The sequence below is a fragment of the Ranitomeya imitator genome, chromosome 7, assembly GCF_032444005.1.
Source record: "Ranitomeya imitator isolate aRanImi1 chromosome 7, aRanImi1.pri, whole genome shotgun sequence".
Taxonomy (NCBI): domain Eukaryota; kingdom Metazoa; phylum Chordata; class Amphibia; order Anura; family Dendrobatidae; genus Ranitomeya; species Ranitomeya imitator.
The window spans coordinates 95,994,643-96,014,975 of record NC_091288.1 but is presented as its reverse complement, the minus strand read 5'-3'; the positions used below and the strand labels follow the sequence as shown (position 1 = coordinate 96,014,975).

General features: G+C 41.4%; 1 protein-coding gene across 5 annotated transcripts in view; it reads right to left on the bottom strand.

Annotated features, from left to right (window-relative positions):
* PARD3B (par-3 family cell polarity regulator beta) overlaps window positions 1–20,333 on the bottom strand; it is a 2,197,040-nt gene that overhangs the window by 616,002 nt on the left and 1,560,705 nt on the right. For all 5 annotated transcript variants that reach the window (XM_069733662.1, XM_069733664.1, XM_069733663.1 and 2 more), the window contains exon 21: window positions 9,292–9,427. In XM_069733662.1, the coding sequence (XP_069589763.1) occupies window positions 9,292–9,427 (136 nt within the window). The remainder of the gene's footprint in view (window positions 1–9,291; window positions 9,428–20,333) is intronic.

The window sequence follows — 20,333 nt, the reverse complement described above, 5'->3', positions numbered from 1 at the left end:
TAGGGTTGTGGTTAGGGTTAGGGGTGTGTTGGGGTTACGGGTGTGTTGGGGTTAGGGTTGTGATTAGGGTTACGGCTACAGTTGGGATAAGGGTCAGGGGTGTGTTGGAGTTAGAATTGAGGGGTTTCCACTGTTTAGGCACATCAGGGGGTCTCCAACCGCAACATGGCGCCACCATTGATTCCAGCCAATCTTGTATTCAAAAAGTCAAATGGTGCTCCCTCACTTCCGAGCCCCGACGTGCACCCAAACAGTGGTTTACCCCCACATATGGGGTACCAGCATACTCAGGACAAACTGCGCAACAATTACTGGGGTCCAATTTCTCCTGTTACCCTTGTGAAAATAAAGAAATGCTTGCTAAAACATCATTTTTGAGGAAAGAAAAATGATTTTTTATTTTCACGGCTCTGCGTTGTAAACGTCTGTGAAGCACTTGGGGGTTCAAAGTGCTCACCACATATCTAGATAAGTTCCTTGGGGGGTCTAGTTTCTAAAATGGGGTCACTTGTGGGGGGTTTCTACTGTTTAGGCACACCAGGGGCTCTGCAAACGCAATGTGACGCCCGCAGACCATTCCATCAAAGTCTGCATTTCAAAAGTCACTACTTCCCTTCTGAGCCCCGACGTGTGCCCAAACAGTGGTTTACCCCCACACATGGGGTATCAGCGTACTCAGGAGAAACTGGACAACAACTTTTGGGGTCGAATTTCTCCTGTACCCCTTGGGAAAATAAAAAATTCTGGGCTAAATAATTATTTTTGAGGAAAGAAAACGTATTTATTATTTTCACGGCTCTGCATTATAAACTTCTATGAAGCACTTGGGGGTTCAAAGTGCTCACCACACATCTAGATAAGTTCCTTTGGGGGTCTAGTTTCCAAAATGGGGTCACTTTTGGTCGGGATTTCTACTGTTAAGCCACATCAGGGGCTCTGCAAACGCAACGTGACGCCCACAGAGCATTCCATCAAAGTCTGCATTTCAAAACGTCACTACTTCACTTCCGAGCCCCGGCATGTGCCCAAACAGTGGTTTACCCCCACATATGGGGTATCAGCGTACTCAGGAGAAACTGGACAACAACTTTTGGGGTCAAATTTCTCCTGTTACCCTTTGTAAAATAAAAAATTGCAGGCTAAAAGATCATTTTTGAGAAAATATTTTTTTTTTTTTATTTCCATGGCTCTGCGTTATAAACTTCTGTGAAGCACTTGGGGGTTCAAAGTCCTCACCACACATCTAGATTAGTTCCTTTGGGGGTCTAGTTTCCAAAATGGGGTCATTTCTGGGGGATCTCCAATGTTTAGGCACACAGGGGCTCTCCAAACGTGACATGGTGTCCGCTAATGATTGGAGCTAATTTTCCATTTAAAAAGCCAAATGGCGTGCCATCCCTTCCGAGCCCTGCCGTGCGCCCAAACAGTGGTTTACCCCCACATATGGGGTATCAGCGTACTCAGGACAAACTGGACAACAATATTTGGGGTCCAATTTCTCCTATTATCCTTGGCAAAATTGGAAATTCCAGGCTAAAAATCATTTTTGAGGAAAGAAAAATTATTTTTTATTTTCATGGCTCTGCGTTATAAACTTCTGTGAAGCACCTGGGGGTTTAAAGTGCTCAATATGCATCTAGATAAGTTCCTTGGGGGGTCTAGTTTCCAAAATGGGGTCACTTGTGGGGGAGCTCCAATGCATAGGCACACAGGGGCTCTCCAAACGCGACATGGTGTCCGCTAACAATTGGAGCTAATTTTCCATTCAAAAAGTCAAATGGCGCGCCTTCCCTTCCGAGCCCTGCCGTGTGCCCAAACAGTGGTTTACCCCCACAAATGAGGTATCGGCGTACTCGGGAGAAATTGCACAACAAATTTTATGATCCATTTTATCCTACTGCCCATGTGAAAATGAAAAAATTGAGGCGAAAAGAATTTTTTTGTGAAAAAAAAGTACTTTTTCATTTTTACAGATCAATTTGTGAAGCACCTGAGGGTTTAAAGTGCTCACTAGGCATCTAAATAAGTTCCTTGGGGGGTCTAGTTTCCAAAATGGGGTCACTTGTGGGGGAGCGCCAATGTTTAGGCACACAGGAGCTCTCCAAACGCGACATGGTGTCCGCTAACGATGGAAATAATTTTTCATTCAAAAAGTCAAATGGCGCTCCTTCCCTTCCTAGCCTTACCATGTGCCCAAACAGTGGTTTACCCCCACATATGAGGTATCGGCGTACTCAGGAGAAATTGCCCAACACATTTTAGGATCCATTTTATCCTGTTGCCCATGTGGAAATGAAAAAATTGAGGCTAAAAGAATTTTTTTGTGAAAAAAAAGTACTTTTTCATTTTTACGGATCAATTTGTGAAGCACCTGGGGGTTCAAAGTGCTCACTATGCATCTAGATAAGTTCCTTGGGGCGTCTAGTTTCCAAAATGGGGTCACGTGTGGGGGAGCTCCAATTTTTAGGCACACGGGGGCTCTCCAAACGTGACATGGTGTCCGCTAAAGAGTGGAGCCAATTTTTGATTCAAAAAGTCAAATGGCGCTCCTTCCCTTCCAAGCCCTGCCGTGCGCCCAAACAGTGGTTTACCCCCACATATGAGGTATCAGCATACTCAGGACAAATTGGACAACAACTTTCGTGGTTCAGTTTCTCCTTTTACCATTGGTAAAATAAAAAAATTGTTGCTAAAAGATAATTTTTGTGACTAAAAAGTTAAATGTTCATTTTTTCCTTCCATGTTGCTTCTGCTGCTGTGAAGCACCTGAAGGGTTAATAAACTTTTTGAATGTGGTTTTGAGTACCTTGAGGGGTGCAGTTTTTAGAATGGTGTCACTTTTGGGTATTTTCAGCCATATAGACCCCTCAAACTGACTTCAAATGTGAGGTGGTCCCTAAAAAAAATGGTTTTGTAAATTTCGTTGTAAAAATGACAAATCGCTGGTCAAATTTTAACCCTTATAACTTCCTAACAAAAAAAAATTTTGTTTCCAAAATTGTGCTGATGTAAAGTAAACATGTGGGAAATGTTATTTATTAACTATTTTGTGTCACATATCTCTCTGGTTTAACAGAATAAAAATTCAAAATGTGAAACTTGCGAAATTTTCAAAATTTTCGCCAAATTTCCGTTTTATCACAAATAAACGCAGAATTTATTGACCTAAATTTACCACTAACATGAAGCCCAATATGTCACGAAAAAACAGTCTCAGAACCGCTAGGATCCGTTGAAGCGTTCCTGAGTTATTACCTCATAAAGGGACACTGGTCAGAATTGCAAAAAACGGCAAGGTCTTTAAGGTCAAAATAGGCTGGGTCATGAAGGGGTTAATACATTTTAATTACTATTTTAAGCTTAATTTCACAAAAAGCAAACTATAAGAAAACTGGTGGCACCTTTCCTTTAAAGAGTGATTAAAAACTCATATATACCCCAAAACGTTGCCAGTAAAATCTACATCTTAGCATACAAAAAAAAGCTGTCAAACAACTTTTTATACTGTAAAACAAAAAACTATTATGAGTATTAGGCCATGTGCACACGTTGCGGAATTGCCGCGGAGATTTCTGCTTCAATTCTGCAACTCCCTGCCATGGGAAATAAGCATGCAGAATTGGCATGCGTTTTCCCGCTAAACACTAGCTTTTTGCAAGCGTAATTAGCTTGCAGAATGCTAGCATTTTCCAAGCGATCTGTAGCATCGCTTGGAAAACTGATTGACAGGTTGGTCACACTTGTCAAACATAGTGTTTGACAAGTGTGACCAACTTTTTACTATTGATGCTGCCTATGCAGCATCAATAATAAAAAGATATAATGTTAAAAATGACATCATCACAGCTCATTGTCACAAAGCATCACTGGGAACGGGAAGGCTACGGGGCCATCGGAAGGTGAGAATATCACAATTTTTTATTTTAATTCTTTTTTTTACAGGTATATGGTTCCCAGGGCCTGGAGGAGAGTCTCCTCTCCTCCACCCTGGGTACCATCCGCACATGATCCACTTCCTTCCTGCATGGTGGGCATAGCCAAATGTGTGAAGTAAGCGGATCAATGCTTTCCTTTGTGTGCGGAATCCTTTGCAATGCAATTCTGCCGCGGAAAAATATGCAGCATTAGCAGAGTATTGTGGAATCCCATTGAATTCAATGGGCTGTGTTGTGTAGATGTTTTTGCCGCGAAAAAAATGCATACAATCTGTGCAAAACGTGTGCACATAGCCTTTGAATATGATGTAAAAAAATTGCTTGAAAAAATAAAAAAATAAATACATGAAAAATTCTACATTAAATTTTTGGTGTTAATTTTGCCTCTCTAAGTATGTAACACAAGTGTTCAAACCATTTACCACAAAATGGTACCAATAAAACTACAGTTTATCTTGGAAAAATAAGCTCTCATACAAATTCACTAATGAAAAGTTATATAACTCATGGCTCTTAGAATATGGCAACCCAAACACAACGAGTTTTTTTTTTACAAGTGTCTACCGTATATACCCGAGTATAAGCCGACCCAAGTATAAGCCAAACCCCTAATTTTGCCACAAAAAACTGGGAAAACTTATTGACTCGAGTATAAGCCTAGGGTAGGAAATGCAGCATTTACCGGTGAATTTCAAAAATAAAAATAGATCATTATTTCCTCATAGCTGTGCTATATACTGCTCTGCGCCGTTCATTATTTCCCCATAGCTGTGCCATATAGTGCTCTGCACCGTTCATTATTGCCCCATAGCTGTGCCATATAGTGCTCTGCGCCATTCATTATTGTCCCATAGCTGTGCTATATAGTGCTCTGCACCGTTCATTATTTCCCCATAGCTGTGCCATATAGTGCCCTGTACCGTTCATATTTCCCCATAGCTGTGCCATATAGTGCTCTGCACCGTTCATTATTTCCCCATAGCTGTGCCATATAGTGCTCTGCACCGTTCATATTTCCCCATAGCTGTGCCGTATAGTGCTCTGCACCGTTCATTATTTCCCCATAGCTGTGCCATATAGTGCTCTGCACCGTTCATTATTGCCCCATAGCTGTGCCATATAGTGCTCTGCACCGTTCATTATTTCCCCATAGCTGTGCCATATAGTGCTCTGCACCGTTCATATTTCCACATAGCTGTGCCATATAATGCTCTGCACCGTTCATACTGCCCCATAGCTGTACCATATAGTGCTCTGCACCGTTCATACTGCCCCATAGCTGTGCCATATAGTGCTCTGCACCGTTCATACTGCCCCATAGCTGTGCCATATAGTGCTCTGCACCGTTCATACTGCCCCATAGCTGTGCCATATAGTGCTCTGCACCGTTCATACTGCCCCATAGCTGTGCCATATAGTGCTCTGCACCGTTCATACTGCCCCATAGCTGTGCCATATAGTGCTCTGCACCGTTCATACTGCCCCATAGCTGTACCATATAGTGCTCTGCACCGTTCATACTGCCCCATAGCTGTGTCATATAGTGCTCTGCACCGTTCATACTGCCCCATAGTTGCCATATAGTGCTCTGCACCGTTCATATTTCCCCATATCTGTGCCCCATATAGTGCTCTGCACCGTTCATACTGCCCCATAGCTGTGCCATATAGTGCTCTGCACCGTTCTTACTGCCCCATAGCTGTGCCCTATATGCTCTGCACCGTTCATATTTCCCCATAGATGCTCCACATAAATCTGTGCTGCTGCTGCCGCGGCAATAAAAAAAAAAAAAGCCATACTCACCTCTCTTGCTTGCAGCTCCCAGCGTCCGGTCCCGGCGTCTATGCGCACTGACTGATCAGGCAGAGGGCGCCGCGCACACTATATGCGTCATCGCGCCCTCTGACCTGAACAGTCAGAGCGGAGCGACGCCGGGAAGATGGAGCGGCGCCGGGAAGATGGAGCGGCGCCCGGCGGCTGGAACGTGGACAGGTGAATATTACATACTTACCTGCTCCCGGCTTCCGGCTCCTTCTCCCGCACAGCTGTCTTCGGTGCCGCGGCTTCTTCCTCTATCAGCGGTCACCGGCACCGTTGATTAGAGAAATGAATAGGCGGCTCCACCCCTATGGGAGGTGGAGCCGCCTATTCATTTCTCTAATGAGCGGTCCCACGTGACCGCTGAAGAGGGGAAGAGCTGCAGCACAGAAGACCGTGGGATGGCAGGGGGAGCGCCAGGATCGCTGGAAGCAGGTAAGTATGCCTCAGCGCCCTCACCCCCTCACCCGCCGACACTGCCACCCACCTTGACTCGAGTATAAGCCGAGAGGGGCACTTTCAGCCCAAAAATTTGGGCTGAAAATCTCGGCTTATACTCGAGTATATACGGTATTTATTGTACAAAATAATTAAACAATAAACAAAACTATATAAATTTGGTATCGTCATAATTGTACTGACCCACAAAATAAAATGAACACTTAGGGTATGTGTCCACGTTCAGGATTGCATCAGGATTTGGTCAGGATTTTATGCAGGTAAAATCCTGACCAAATCTGCACCTGAGGTCACTGGCAGGTCACCTGCGCTGTCCTTGCGTTGTTTCTGCATTGTAAGGACATGCTGCGTTCTGAGAAGACGCGCCACATGTCCATTTCCGCGGGTCTGCCGCATGCGTCTTTTAATGCATAGTGGAGACGGGATTTCATGAATTCCCCTCCACTATGCTGTAACATCTGGACGCTGCGTTTTTGACGCTGTGGCTCAACGCAGCGTCAAACACACAGCGTTTCCTGAACGTGGAAACATACCCTAAGTTTGTGTGGCATGGCAAATCGTGTAAATATAGAATGCAAATAAAGAGTGGCAAAATTGCGTTTTTGTCTATAGTCCTTTCAATAAAAAGTAAATAAAGGTTTCTTAATAACTTCTATGGACCCCAAAATGTTGCTACTGACAAATTCAACTCATTTTTTTAAAAAAGTACCGTCACAAAAAGGAAAAGTTTTGGCCTCTGGAGCATGACCAAAGAAAATTAAAAAAAAAAGTCTGGCATAAAAGCCAAAACTGTCTGAGATACCAATGGGTTCAAATCCAGTCCTGTCTATATGGATGTGGGTATTATAGATACAGACAAATTAAATGGTAAATTAAATAAGATTGGGGTAGGTATAGTGATTTCCTCCAATATTTTAGACATTCCTATATTACACATGGGACCTTGTAAAATGTTATTTTAATGCAGCAGGAGCAAATATAAAACTTCAATACTTACAACAAAGACATGCTTAGATCTGTCCATTAATATGGTTACAATCATTTCAAAGTAAACACAACAAAATTACTTCTATTTGGTAACAATTTGTTACAGACAATTTTCGCCCAATCCTTTGTGTTCATCCTCATTTCCAGCATAAAACTGTAAAATGGCAAATATATCTAAAATATACTTCCATTCTGTGATAGAACGTCATGTTAGGTTCAGACTTATTGCTAAATGTTTTAATAAAAAAAAGAATTGTGAAATTATCTGTGTAATAAGTTACTTTAGACTTTTTGAAATAACCATGCACCAAACGATTAAATTGTCCAAAAAAATCATGATACAAAATTTTTTCATCTATTATCCAAACCATTTTGTCAGTGGAAAAAAACATAACACACATCAGCTGAAAAACAAGTTGTTCAGTCACCGAAGAAAAAGTTGTATATATGACTTGTAATACTATCAACGGGCTGAGGAGAAGAAGTAAGGCTATGTTCACACATCGCTTTTGCTGTTTTTTTTCTGCAGGCAAAAGCTGCTTTCTTCCTAGTAAAGAAACTGCGTACAAAAAGAAAATTTTGGTGCGTTTTTGCCGCAGCTATTGTTACGTTTTCTTGCTGCATTTTTTGTAGCAAATTTCATCTGTCATTTATCTACACTACAAGTTTAATAACGTTAGTTTTATTCACCAAAAATGCTGCAAAAATACAACAAAAAGCAGCAAAAATACAACAAGATTGGGGCAAAAATACAGGCTTGCATTTTTTTCCAGGGTTTCTGCGCTCTCATTGGTTTCTGTGGTGGAAAAAAAGCTGTAAAAACACTCAAGGAATTGGCATGCTGCAGATTTTAAAAAAGCAGCAGTTTTCCAATTCATTCAGGAAAATAAAAACAATCGTGTGCATGAGATTTTTTAAATCTGATAGCTTTTGCTGGTACTGTAAAAAGCAGCTTTTAATTTACATAAAAAACATTGCAAAAGCACCACAACGTTACATAGCCAAAGGAGATAGAAGAAATCAGGCTATACAGTAGAAGAGACACTTTTAGGCCCAAGCCCAGAGAAAGGCGGACGAGGCTGGAAAGATATAGAGCTCTGGCAAAAATTAAGAGACCACTGCAAAATGTTCAGTTTGTCTGATTTTTCTCTTTATAGGTATATTTTTGAATATGCAAAAAATAGAAAAAATGGAAAGCACTCACCGATCCTAAAATGCATACTTTATTTCAACGTTTTAAAACATCATGTCCAGAACAGATGAAGGAGTGTGAGAGCTAGTGCCGACGACAGCCGTTTCGTGCTAGGCAGCGCTTCTACGGGTCAGGTTGACAGCTCCACAGAAATGATGTAGCTGGGTCGGGACATTGTGTGTGGTGGGGGCATGACACCACGCCTCATCTAATTCATGATGAGCTGTAGCGTTCTGTGTGCGAGAAATCTCACTTTAGTACCAGACTGGAATGAGATTTCTGGAGTAGCGCATGGAGGCGCACGCCATTTATGAGATGCTCCAGATTCATGAAGATGCATGCACCTCTTGCTGAGCTGGGTGTGAGTCCAGCATAGCCCCTCATCAAGACCACCATGAATAACATCGGTCTCGATTAATCAGGCCCTCTGTTTTGACTGTAAATTCCTGAACACACACCTGCTAAATGAGGCATAGAGGAGGTTTTCAATGCCGCCGGCTTTCAGTTGTGCGGCTATACTAAGCTGTGAGCAGCGACTGTAAGCACGCCCCAACACGTTGCTCTGCAGGGCATCTGTGCAAAGAAAGCTGTGCAGAGCAAATTGTGTAGCAATGTGCCAGGGCGTGCTTACAGTCGCTGTTCACAATTTAGTATAGCCAAAACGACTGAAAGCTGGCGGCTCCCGGAGAAAGCCACACTTTCACTAAAGCTTCCATGAAGCATTGTAGCACTTTTAACCTGCAGATTAACTCTATTACATCTGCAGGTAAATAGTATTTTCCAAGGGTATGTGTTCCTTTTAATCTATATTCTACAATCATAGATAAACTGTGTTTAGTGTTTTCTTGGCATTATATCCATGGAGATAGATGGTGATGTAAAGAATCATTCATTTCTTACCCAGTTCTGCTCATATTCTAGAAATCGTTCTGCCACATCCTCACTCTCATACAGAGAGAAACCTTCCCGTTTTGCCTGCTGATATTCCATCCGTAGCTGCTGGATACGGTCTACATTTCCAGATGTGGGGTGGCCACTAAAAAATAAAACCAAGGCATAAAATGCATATTTATAACCAAGCTGCATAAAAGGTACTTTTTTTCTCCAATGCAAATTGTTATTGTTTACAGACATTATTTGCAATGAAGCCGGTTACCATCTGGATGTTGAATAATGCTTATATTAGGAGTTTAACTGCTGCAGAATAAAAATGAGTAATTCAGACAATGAAAATATTCCTTAGCTTATCTATAAATGAGATGGTCATGAATATTCAATATTATGCAAACAATGGTGCAAATAGCATTCCCACTGCCCAACAGCAAAAACAATCCAGGGTTAGCGGAGATAAAAAATTATAAATCTTCATAGAAGTCAACACCTGCACAGAAGCAGATTCTTCATGCACAGAAAGCAGATTTTGCTATAGTATCCAAAGAGATAGGAATGAAAACAACCCATTTCCCTCCTGGCAGCAGCAGTGCAGTAACATCTATCTTTTATTTGCTGGTCTCTGGTTAGATTTCATCATTCATATGCACCTTGCGATTTTATATAATGACCTTTTCTAACCCACAAGCAACCAGTTCTGTACTTTAGTTCTACAACTCCAAACACAGTCAGGCAGAGGCAAAAAAATACTATATTTATATTATAAAATATATACACTACAGTTCCAAAGTTTAGGGTCACCCAGACAATTTTGTGTTTTCCATGAAAACTCATACTTTTATTAATCAAATGAGTTGCCAAATGAAATGACAATCTAGTCCAGACATTGACAAGGTTCGAAAAAAAAGATTTTTATTTGAAACTAGATGGCAGCCCGATTCTAAAGAATCGGGAGTCTAGAATCCATATATACTTTATTTATTCAAATGTAAGAATAATACAATTAATAAATAATAGTAAGAAAGAACAAAAATAATAGGCAGTATATGGAGAAAACACCAAACAAAAGTTCAAAATTGGTGTGAAAATGTCACTGAACCACTTCACAACTAAATATATATAGTTTTGGTAAATGGTATTATCATTTTTTTGACGAAATTCGGCAGGAGCTTGAAGAGCAACGTCACTGGGCCCGCCTCCACGCAGTAGAAACTTGCTGTGAGGTAAAAATTCAAAAATCACACCAAAATGGCGGGCGGAGTGTGTCACAGTACGGCACGTTTCTGATTGGTCGCTCGCAGCAGGCGGCAACCAATCAGACACTGGACACTGTTGACGTCACTTATCTCCGGACATTAGCTCCGGACATTAGCTCCGGACAAAGCCACGGAAGTTGGCACAAATTGCAGGAAGTAGTATTCTAGGCAATTATATTATACTAGATGGCAGCCCGATTCTAAAGAATCGGGAGTCTAGAATCCATATATACTTTATTTATTCAAATGTAAGAATAATACAATTAATAAATAATAGTAAGAAAGAACAAAAAATGGCTGCACTTACCAGCTCTTGACAATTCTTGTTATTTAAGAAATTGCTGGGCAATAATGGACAATGTCCTTATGTGGCAAATAATAGAGCAATATACCCAATGTGGCAAAGAAGAGGTTAATAAACGGCAGTCTCTCAGTATAACAGTCAGTGAATAATAGGCAGTATATGGAGAAAACACCAAACAAAAGTTCAAAATTGGTGTGAAAATGTCACTGAACCACTTCACAACTAAATATATATAGTTTTGGTAAATGGTATTATCATTTTTTTGACGAAATTCGGCAGGAGCTTGAAGAGCAACGTCACTGGGCCCGCCTCCACGCAGTAGAAACTTGCTGTGAGGTAAAAATTCAAAAATCACACCAAAATGGTGGGCGGAGTGTGTCACAGTACGGCACGTTTCTGATTGGTCGCTCGCAGCAGGCGGCAACCAATCAGACACTGGACACTGTTGACGTCACTTATCTCCGGACATTAGCTCCGGACATTAGCTCCGGACATTAGCTCCGGACAGGAAGTTGGCACAAATTGCAGGAAGTAGTATTCTAGGCAATTATATATTAGATATTTGAAATAATAATTTTCTCCTTCAAACTTTGCTTTCGTCAAAGAATGCTCCCTTTGCAACAATTACAGCATTGCAGACCTTTGGCATTCTAGCAGTTAATTTGTTGAGGTAATCTGGATAAATTTCACCCCATGCTTCCAGAAGCCCCTCCCACTAGTTGTTTTGGCTTGATAGGCACTTTTAGCGTACCATTCGGTCAAGCTGCTCCCACAACAGCTCAATGGGGTTGAGATCTGGTGACTGTGCTGGCCACTCCATTACAGATAGAATACCAGCTGCCTACTGCTTCCCTAAATAGTTGTTGCATAATTTGGAGGTGTGCTTTGGGTCATTGTCCTGTTGTAGGATGAAATTGGCTCCAATCGAGTGCTGTCCACAGGGTATGGCATGGTGTTGCAAAATGGAGTGATAGACTTCCTTATTCAAACTCCCTTTTACCTTGTACAAATCGCCCACTTTATCAGCACCAAAGCAACCCCAGACCATCACATTACTTCCACCATGCTTGACAGATGGCATCAGGCACTCTTCCAGCATCTTTTCAGGTGTTCTGCATCTCACAAATGTTCTTCTGTATGATCCAAACAGATCAAACTTGGATTCGTCTGTCCGTAACACTTTTTTCCAATCTTCCTCTGTCCAATGTCTGTGTTCTTTTGCCCATATTAATCTTTTCCTTTTATTAACCAGTCTCAGACATGGCTTTTTCTTTGCCACTCTGCCCTGAAGGCCAGCATCCCGGAGTCGTCTCTTCACTGTAGACGTTTACACTGGTGTTTTGTGTGTACTATTTAATGAAGCTGCCAGTTGAGGACCTGCAAGGCGTCGATTTCTCAAACTACAGACTCTAATGTACTTGTCTTGTTGCTCAGTTGTGCAGCGAGGCCTCCCACTTATCTTTCTACTCTGGTTAGAGCCTGTTTGTGTTCTCCTCTGAAGTGAGTAGTACACACCATTGTAGGAAATCTTCAGTTTCTTGGCAATTTCTCACATGGAATTGCCTTCATTTCTAAGAACAAGAATAAACTGTCGAGTTTCACATGAAAGTTCTTTTTTTCCTGGCCATTTTGAGAGTTTAATGGAAGCAACAAATGTAATGCTCCTGATTCTCAACTAGCTCAAAGGAAGGTCAGAATTATAGGTTCTCTAATCAGCCAAATTGTTTTCAGCTGTGCTAACATACTTGTGGAATACCCGCCAGGGCTGTGGGGTACTCGGAACCGGGTCTGGTGCGTAAAGAGATGTGTCACGAAGGCGGTGAGACATCCATGGCCCTGGGTGCCCTTGTTAAAGGAAATGTCTTTAAAGGGGATTGTTGAATAAAGTTTGTTCGTGACGCTAAATGTGGTATTTGGTTAGAAGTGACCAACGCTGCCTAAAGGGGTCCTCTGGGGTGATGTTATGGCAGCTGGGATGGTATGGCTTCCCACAGGTGTAGCTGGGTCCCCAGAGCTCCCAGTGTAGTAAGGACAGGAGGTAGGTGGTGTAGAAAGAAACAGGGGACAGAAGTTGCAGTCTCTTTACCTCTTTACTGATGAATTCAGGCAGCCACAGTCCAGAGTACCGGATCACAGGTGCTGGTATGGTCCGGCCGGATTGGAAGCTAATCTGGAATCCCCCTTACCAAGTGGGGTTGGAAGCCTTCCTTCTAGCGCTGTGTTGTAGTCTCTTGCTGCCTTAGGCCTCACACAAGGTCCTCACATTCTCTCTGTCCACCAGGTTGGTAGGACACTACCCGTACAACAGGTAACTCGAGCCTTTTTACAGTATCTCTATCACAACCCGGGCTCTATTTGCTACTGTGTTTTGGGTGTTAATGGTGAACAGGTGACTTGAAGTCCAGCCGTCCACAGGTTTCTGCTATGAGTCCTAAAGTACTGCACAACCTCGGTCTTCTGGCTACTGGTATCTGCGCTCAGCATGGAGGAAGCCCGGTCGCAGCTTCTCTCTCCAGCTCTTCACTCTCCTGTGCCTCTTCTCCTCCTTCACGCTCTCTACAACTTATTCCATCCTTCTTTCTCCCTTCCAGGAGCTGCAGCACCTCACATGGCTACACGGCCTCTCAGTCTTTCCTGATTCTCTCTCTGTCCCTCTGACAGACTACACTAATTTCCCCTCCAGCCAGAATATATATAGGGGCGCCACTCACAGGCTGGATCAGAGCTCCCCCTTCTGGCCTGGAGTAAGAACATGTTGCTTGTTTGTGATACCTGATAAAATAAATCCTACCTCCCTTCAAAGCAAGGCATCACTCTCCCTGTGAGGAAAGCAATGCCACTGTAACAGCCAGGAACCTTGGGTGTCACAGTTGCACAAGGTTTTTCAAGTGTATTCCAAGCATCCATTTGCCTTCTTATACAGTTAGCAAACACAAAGTACCATAAGAACACTCACTGGAGTGATGGTTGTTGGAAATGGGCCTCTATACACCTATGAAGATATTGCATTACAAACCAGACATTTGCAGCTAAAATAGTTATTTACCACATTAACAATGTATAGAGTGTATTTCTGAATCATTTAATATTAGCTTCATTGGAACAAACTGTGCTTTTCTTTCAAAAATAAGGACATTGCTAAGGCCAGGTTCATATTGCGTTAGTGTAGTCCGTTCAACGCATGCGTTAAACAGACTGCGCAAACCAAGTGCCTTTTAAAGATTGCGTTATGCGATCATGCTAACGCAGATGCTCCATCTGTGCTAGCGGTGATGGACCCGAAACGCCACAGACCACGTCTGAGGGTCTGTCACAGAATGATGGCACATCGCTAATGCATGCCAATTATGACGTGCGTTAGCGATGCACTACGTAATGGCAGTCAATGGGTGAGCTATCGCGTCCGTTACAAAGCGTTAATGCCGCTATGTAACGGATATTAACGCAATGTGAACCTAGCTTAAGTGACCCTGAACTTTGGAACGGTAGTGTATATATATATATATATATATATATATATATGATGGTGTATACATATAAACATTTTTTTTCTGTTGGGCTGTATGTGTGTATATGTGTACACATACAGTGGGTATGGAAAATATAGGTAGATCGGGCGATTCTGAGCGCGGCAACACCAAATATGTGTAGGTTTGATTTTTTTATTGTTTTATTTTGGATGGGGCGAAAAGGGGGGGGTGACTTAAGCTTTTATTTTTTTTATTGTTTTTAAAACTTTTTTTTAACTTTTGCCATGCTTCAATAGCCTCCATGGGAGGCTAGAAGCTTGCACAACTGGATTGGCTCAGCTACATAGCAGCGATCATGAGATCGCTGCTACGTAGCTGAATTGCAGGCTTGCTACGAGCGCCGACCACAGGGTGGCGCTCACAGCAAACCGGCATCAGTAACCATAGAGATCCCAAGGACCTCTATGGTTACTATCCTTATGCATCACTGACACCTGATCATGTGACGGGGTCGGCGATTCGTTCATCTCCGGCAGCACGACTGGAAGCGCTGGTTAAATGCCGCTGTCAGCGTTTGACAGCGATATTTAACTGGTTAATATCGGCGGGTGATTCACGATTTCACCCGCCGCTATTGCGCGCACATGTCAGCTGTACAAAACAGCTGACATGTCGCGACTTTTATGTGGGCTTTTCGCCGGAGCCCACATCAAAGGGGGAGACACGACATGCGCCATACTAGTACGGGGCATGTCGTGAAGGGGTTAATGTGAAAAAATGAACTTTTTGGAATTTGCCAAATGGCTGCAATGAAACAAAGAGTGAAAAATTTGAAGGGGTCTGAATACTTTCCGTACTCACTGTATATACATGTATATATAAAAATTCATTGGCATGTAAAAGTTGGGGCACCCCTTGTCAAAATTACTGTTATTGTGAACAGTTAAGCAAGTTGAAGATGAAACGATATCTAAATGGTCTAAAGTTACAGATGACACATTTCCTTTGTATTTTAGGCATTATTGAGGTTTATGCACATTCCTTGTTGCATATATATTTTTGTCTATATTCACATGTGCAGTATTTATTTTTTGCTTTTTTATACGTATTTTCAGCAGATCCTCTCCAAAATCCTCATCCAAAACGGTTTCAACAACTAATAAACTAATAAATTTTTAAGGGAAAACTAAGTTGCTGTTCATATAAGTAGTTTTTTTAAGAGTTATTTTTTCTGAAGAGGTTGTAAAAATACATGGTGGAAAAAGAGATTGTGCATGTCACTTCTTTGAAGAGGATCCATAATTAAATTCCTCTAAACTAGACACTGTTCAAAAAAATCAAAAGGCTGCAAACGATGTTTCAGGAAAAAAAACTGTCAAAACTGCTTCAGAAAACTCTTTAGGAAGAAAAGACTCCTGCAAAAACTCACCCAAAAAATAAAGTTACCTTAAGTGGTTTCTGCTTCAAACGCTCGCTTTTGAAAGCATAAAAAAAACTCAGTGTAAGCATAGCATTAAGGTCTTAACCATAGCATTTCAACTGGGTTGAGGTCTGGACTTTGATTACTAAATTTGTATGTAGATTTGCTGGTGTGCGTGGGAGCATCATTTTCAACCTTTGGATAGATGGCCTTACATTTTTCTATAGAATACTTTGGTAAAAAGTGGAGTTTGTGTCTGTGTTTTTATGTTCCTGATCCGTTGGCTACAAATTAAGCCCAAATCTCCACCACTGTATTTAGCTGTTTTTAGTTTTAGCCAATCATGGTGCATTGCATTATGGCTCAGCATCTGGTCTTGTCTGTTCAAAGGAAATTTTGCAAATTTCAGCCTTTCTGCTACATTCTTTTTTAAAAAGAAGAGGCCATCTTCTGGCAACTCTTCCAAACAAGCTTTACTAATCCTGTATTTTTCTGATTCTATTGTCGTGAACTTGAACAGTTAACATGCTGAGGCCATTAGACTCTGAACTATAACTTTTGATTTTTTTTGTACTCTTCTTATTATTGTACACTCTTATCTTGAGGAGAATTTGCTGGAATGTCTACTCTTGGGAAGATTGTTAACTATCTTGGATGTTTTCCACTTGTGAATAACGCATCTCACTCTAGAATGATGGACTCTAAAATGTTTGGAAATGGCCTTATAACCCTTCTCAGGTTGAGGAGAAGCAATAATTTCTTCTCTAAGATCATAGCTGATGTTCCTCTGTGACAACGTGATAACACAAGTCTGAATGCTCCAGCCCACAAAGCTGCCAAAACCTCTGCTTTTATAAAGGTGGTCACAATGATGAACAGTTAATTAATGGCATTAGATCAGCATCACCTGATTACTACTTATACTCTTACCGTACTACCTACATACTTAATTTTTCACCCAACCGATTTTGCATATTGGTCCGGTTTTTGTTAAATAACAGGGTGCGCTTAGTTTTTCTTATGGGAACTTGAAGCAACGTGACATAATAACCTGCATAATCCCTAAACTCAAACACAGTATGAATGCCTCACTATGAAACGTATTGTGAATAACTCTGGACAGTATGTTTTGTACTCTCGACATTTGACATATGCTTTGATGTGAGTTTTACACTGGCTGATTATTAATACAAAAATAGAACCAATGGAAAAATATAAATGTTTTGTATATATATCAATACACTCTATATCATGGAGTGCACTGCTTTCCGATAGTCTGCACACAAATAATTATGAGACAACCGCAACAACCAAGACCTGGAATGCCAAAAGGAGTTGAACCACACAGAAGATAAATATAAAATAGCCTTTATTACAGTGAGTGGCAAAAAAGTTATATATACATAAAAATTACATTAAAAAAATACAATAAAAAACAAGTACGCGATTTAATTTCAGGACAATAGAAAAAAATATATTTTTTAAAAATATATAATAATATATGGTGACCTCCAATCCCGGTAAGTACAGATAGAAACCTGATTAAAAAATAAAAACTAAAAATAAAATAAAAATTGTAGAAAGTGTACTCCTAAATATCAACTCAAGAAAACGCATTAAAGTGCATAAGTGCAAAAATGCTATATGATGGGCTAAAAAATGAAAAAACCACAATTAAAGAAAAATATATATAACCCAATTCTAAGAGTGACAAAATATAGTGCTAAATATAGGAATCCAACCTTTTGCCACATATGTTAATGTGTGGAACCACAAAGCATAAAAGCACACAGCTATAGTATATAGTATGCCATGATTTTTTCTGTGCTATAGTATGTACACAATGAGTGCAGAGCCACTCGTGAAGGCAGCACACCGCTGCAAAGTAATCACACCAAAAAAGTGCAAGGTGCAGAAAAAAGAAAAAAGAAAATAAGTATTCAATCTGTAAACTACCTGTAGGGAGAGACGCCAGGTCCTGACACCGCGCACCCCGACGTGGTGCGCGGTGTCAGGACCTGGCGTCTCTCCCTACAGGTAGTTTACAGATTGAATACTTATTTTATTTTATATTTATTTTCTTTTTTCTGCACCTTGCACTTTTTTGGTGTGATTACTTTGCAGCGGTGTGCTGCCTTCACGAGTGGCTCTGCACTTATTGTGTACATACTATAGCACAGAAAAAATCATGGCATACTATATACTATATCTGTGTGCTTTTATGCTTTGTGGTTCCACACATTAACATATATTTAGTCCTGGAATGCAGAAAAATATGCGGCACTCACCCAGTAGAAGCTGTATTTACGTGCTCTTTATTGGAACAAAGAATGTGAATACATCCATTCAAGACATCAGGTGGAGCGGAGGGTGCAGTGATCACTGCACCCTCCGCTCCACCTGATGTCTTGAATGGATGTATTCACATTATTTGTTCCAATAAAGAGCACGTAAATACAGCTTCTACTGGGTGAGTGCCGCATATTTTTCTGCATTCCAGGACTATATATATCTCATTGATTTTTATGCAGTGCACCTATATACCCATAGCTTGCGTGACGCCTAGTTGTCAGAAGTTGCGAAGTCCATAGGCTGTGCAGCGTTATACTCTTGAGTGCCATCCAAATGCTTTTCTTATTTGTTTTGTATTAACATATATTTATTCCTATATTTAGCACTATATTTTGTCACTCTTAGAATTGGGTTATATATATTTTTCTTTAATTGTGTTTTTTTCATTTTTTAGCCCATCATATAGCATTTTTGCACTTATGCACTTTAATGCGTTTTCTTGAGTTGATATTTAGGAGTACACTTTCTACAATTTTTATTTTATTTTTAGTTTTTATTTTTTAATCAGGTTTCTATCTGTACTTACCGGGATTGGAGGTCACCATATATTATTATATATTTTTAAAAAAAATATTTTTTTCTATTGTCCTGAAATTAAATCGCGTACTTGTTTTTTATTGTATTTTTTTAATGTAATTTTTATGTATATATAACTTTTTTGCCACTCACTGTAATAAAGGCTATTTTATATTTATCTTCTGTGTGGTTCAACTCCTTTTGGCATTCCAGGTCTTGGTTGTTGCGGTTGTCTCGTACTCTAGTGTTTAGTCACTACTTCCTCACAGAGCACTGATACACAATATATATCTTTTCTATATATTTTTTAGATCTATATTATTATTGTTTTATTCTTTATTGGTGCATCTGTGTGTTCTAACACAAATAATTATGTGGCACCCATCTAGACACTCCAAGAATACAGTAAGTATACGCTACTCACCAGGGCCGGCTCCAGGTTTTCGAGGGCCCCGGGCGAAAGAGTCTCAGTGGGCCCCCCCTTTAACACATACCCCGATTTATGATGCACAGATACGGCAGAGAAATGTATAGTACAATGCCAGATTTCACTTCTTACATGAGTGACAGCTATTGTAAATTCTGCAGTGTATATATACAGGACAGGAGGAGTGGTACTGTGCAGTGTATATATACAGGAGGAAAGGTGCTGTGCAGTGTATATATACAGGAGGAAAGGTACTGTGCAGTGTATATATACAGGGGGAGAGGTGCTGTGCAGTGTATATACAGGGGGAGAGGTGCTGCGCAGTGTATATATACAGGGGGAGAGGTGCTGTGCAGTGTATATATACAGGGGGAGAGGTGCTGTGCAGTGTATATATACAGGGGGAGAGGTGCTGTGCAGTGTCGTGAGCAGGGCGTTGTTGTATCAGAAAATCTTTTCTGTTTTGAGTTTTTCTATGAAACAAAGACTTTTCTACATAAACAACGTTGTTTGGTTTTGCGGCCCCAACAGATCTGTGCTACAAAGTAACAGGTGGCTCGGGCATTAATGAGGGACCTGATGCTGAATCCTTTCCACAAACCCTAATGACCCAATTAGTGCCCCGTCATTAGAACCTCATTAAACACCTCCCTGTCCCGAGCAGTCATGTACAGTATGGGGGATCCTGTAGCCTACCCCCTGACTGCTCCATACCATACACTGCCCTCTGTCGTGCTCACTATTATCCTGTGCATTTCTCCTTCATCGTTATCCCATGTTACACTTGTCACCCCCCACTACAGAGTAGCAGGGCAGCCAATGTCACCCCGTCCCGGATCCTAATGGCAGCAGGAAATGTCTGCTCCTCTATTGGGTTGGAACCTGATTTAATCAAGGAATAATGTGGATTTGTTGCCGGTGGCTGCAGGGGAAGGGTTAAGTGATGCCATGTCCTTGGTGGGAGCAGTGGCAGCTGCTGGGACCTGGACAGAGACAACCAATGTTGCTGTGACTGCACAGTGTGATGTGGAGGAGAGAAGCTGAGACGCAGAAATCACCCCCATGCCAGCACTGGGCAGAGTCCCTCCAGTCACCAGCCTGGTGCCACGGGGCCTGTTGTGAATTCTGTGGCAGAGCTCCCTCCTGTGGTCACAAGTGGTACTTCGGCTGATTCTCTCTGTGAGCTTCCGTTGGTGGAGGAGAGTGGTACTGCGGCTTCTGAGTTTCCTTCCTCAGGTGATGTGGTGAAGTCGTTAGGTGCTGCTCTATTTAACTCCACCTAGTGCTTTGATCCTGGCCTCCAGTC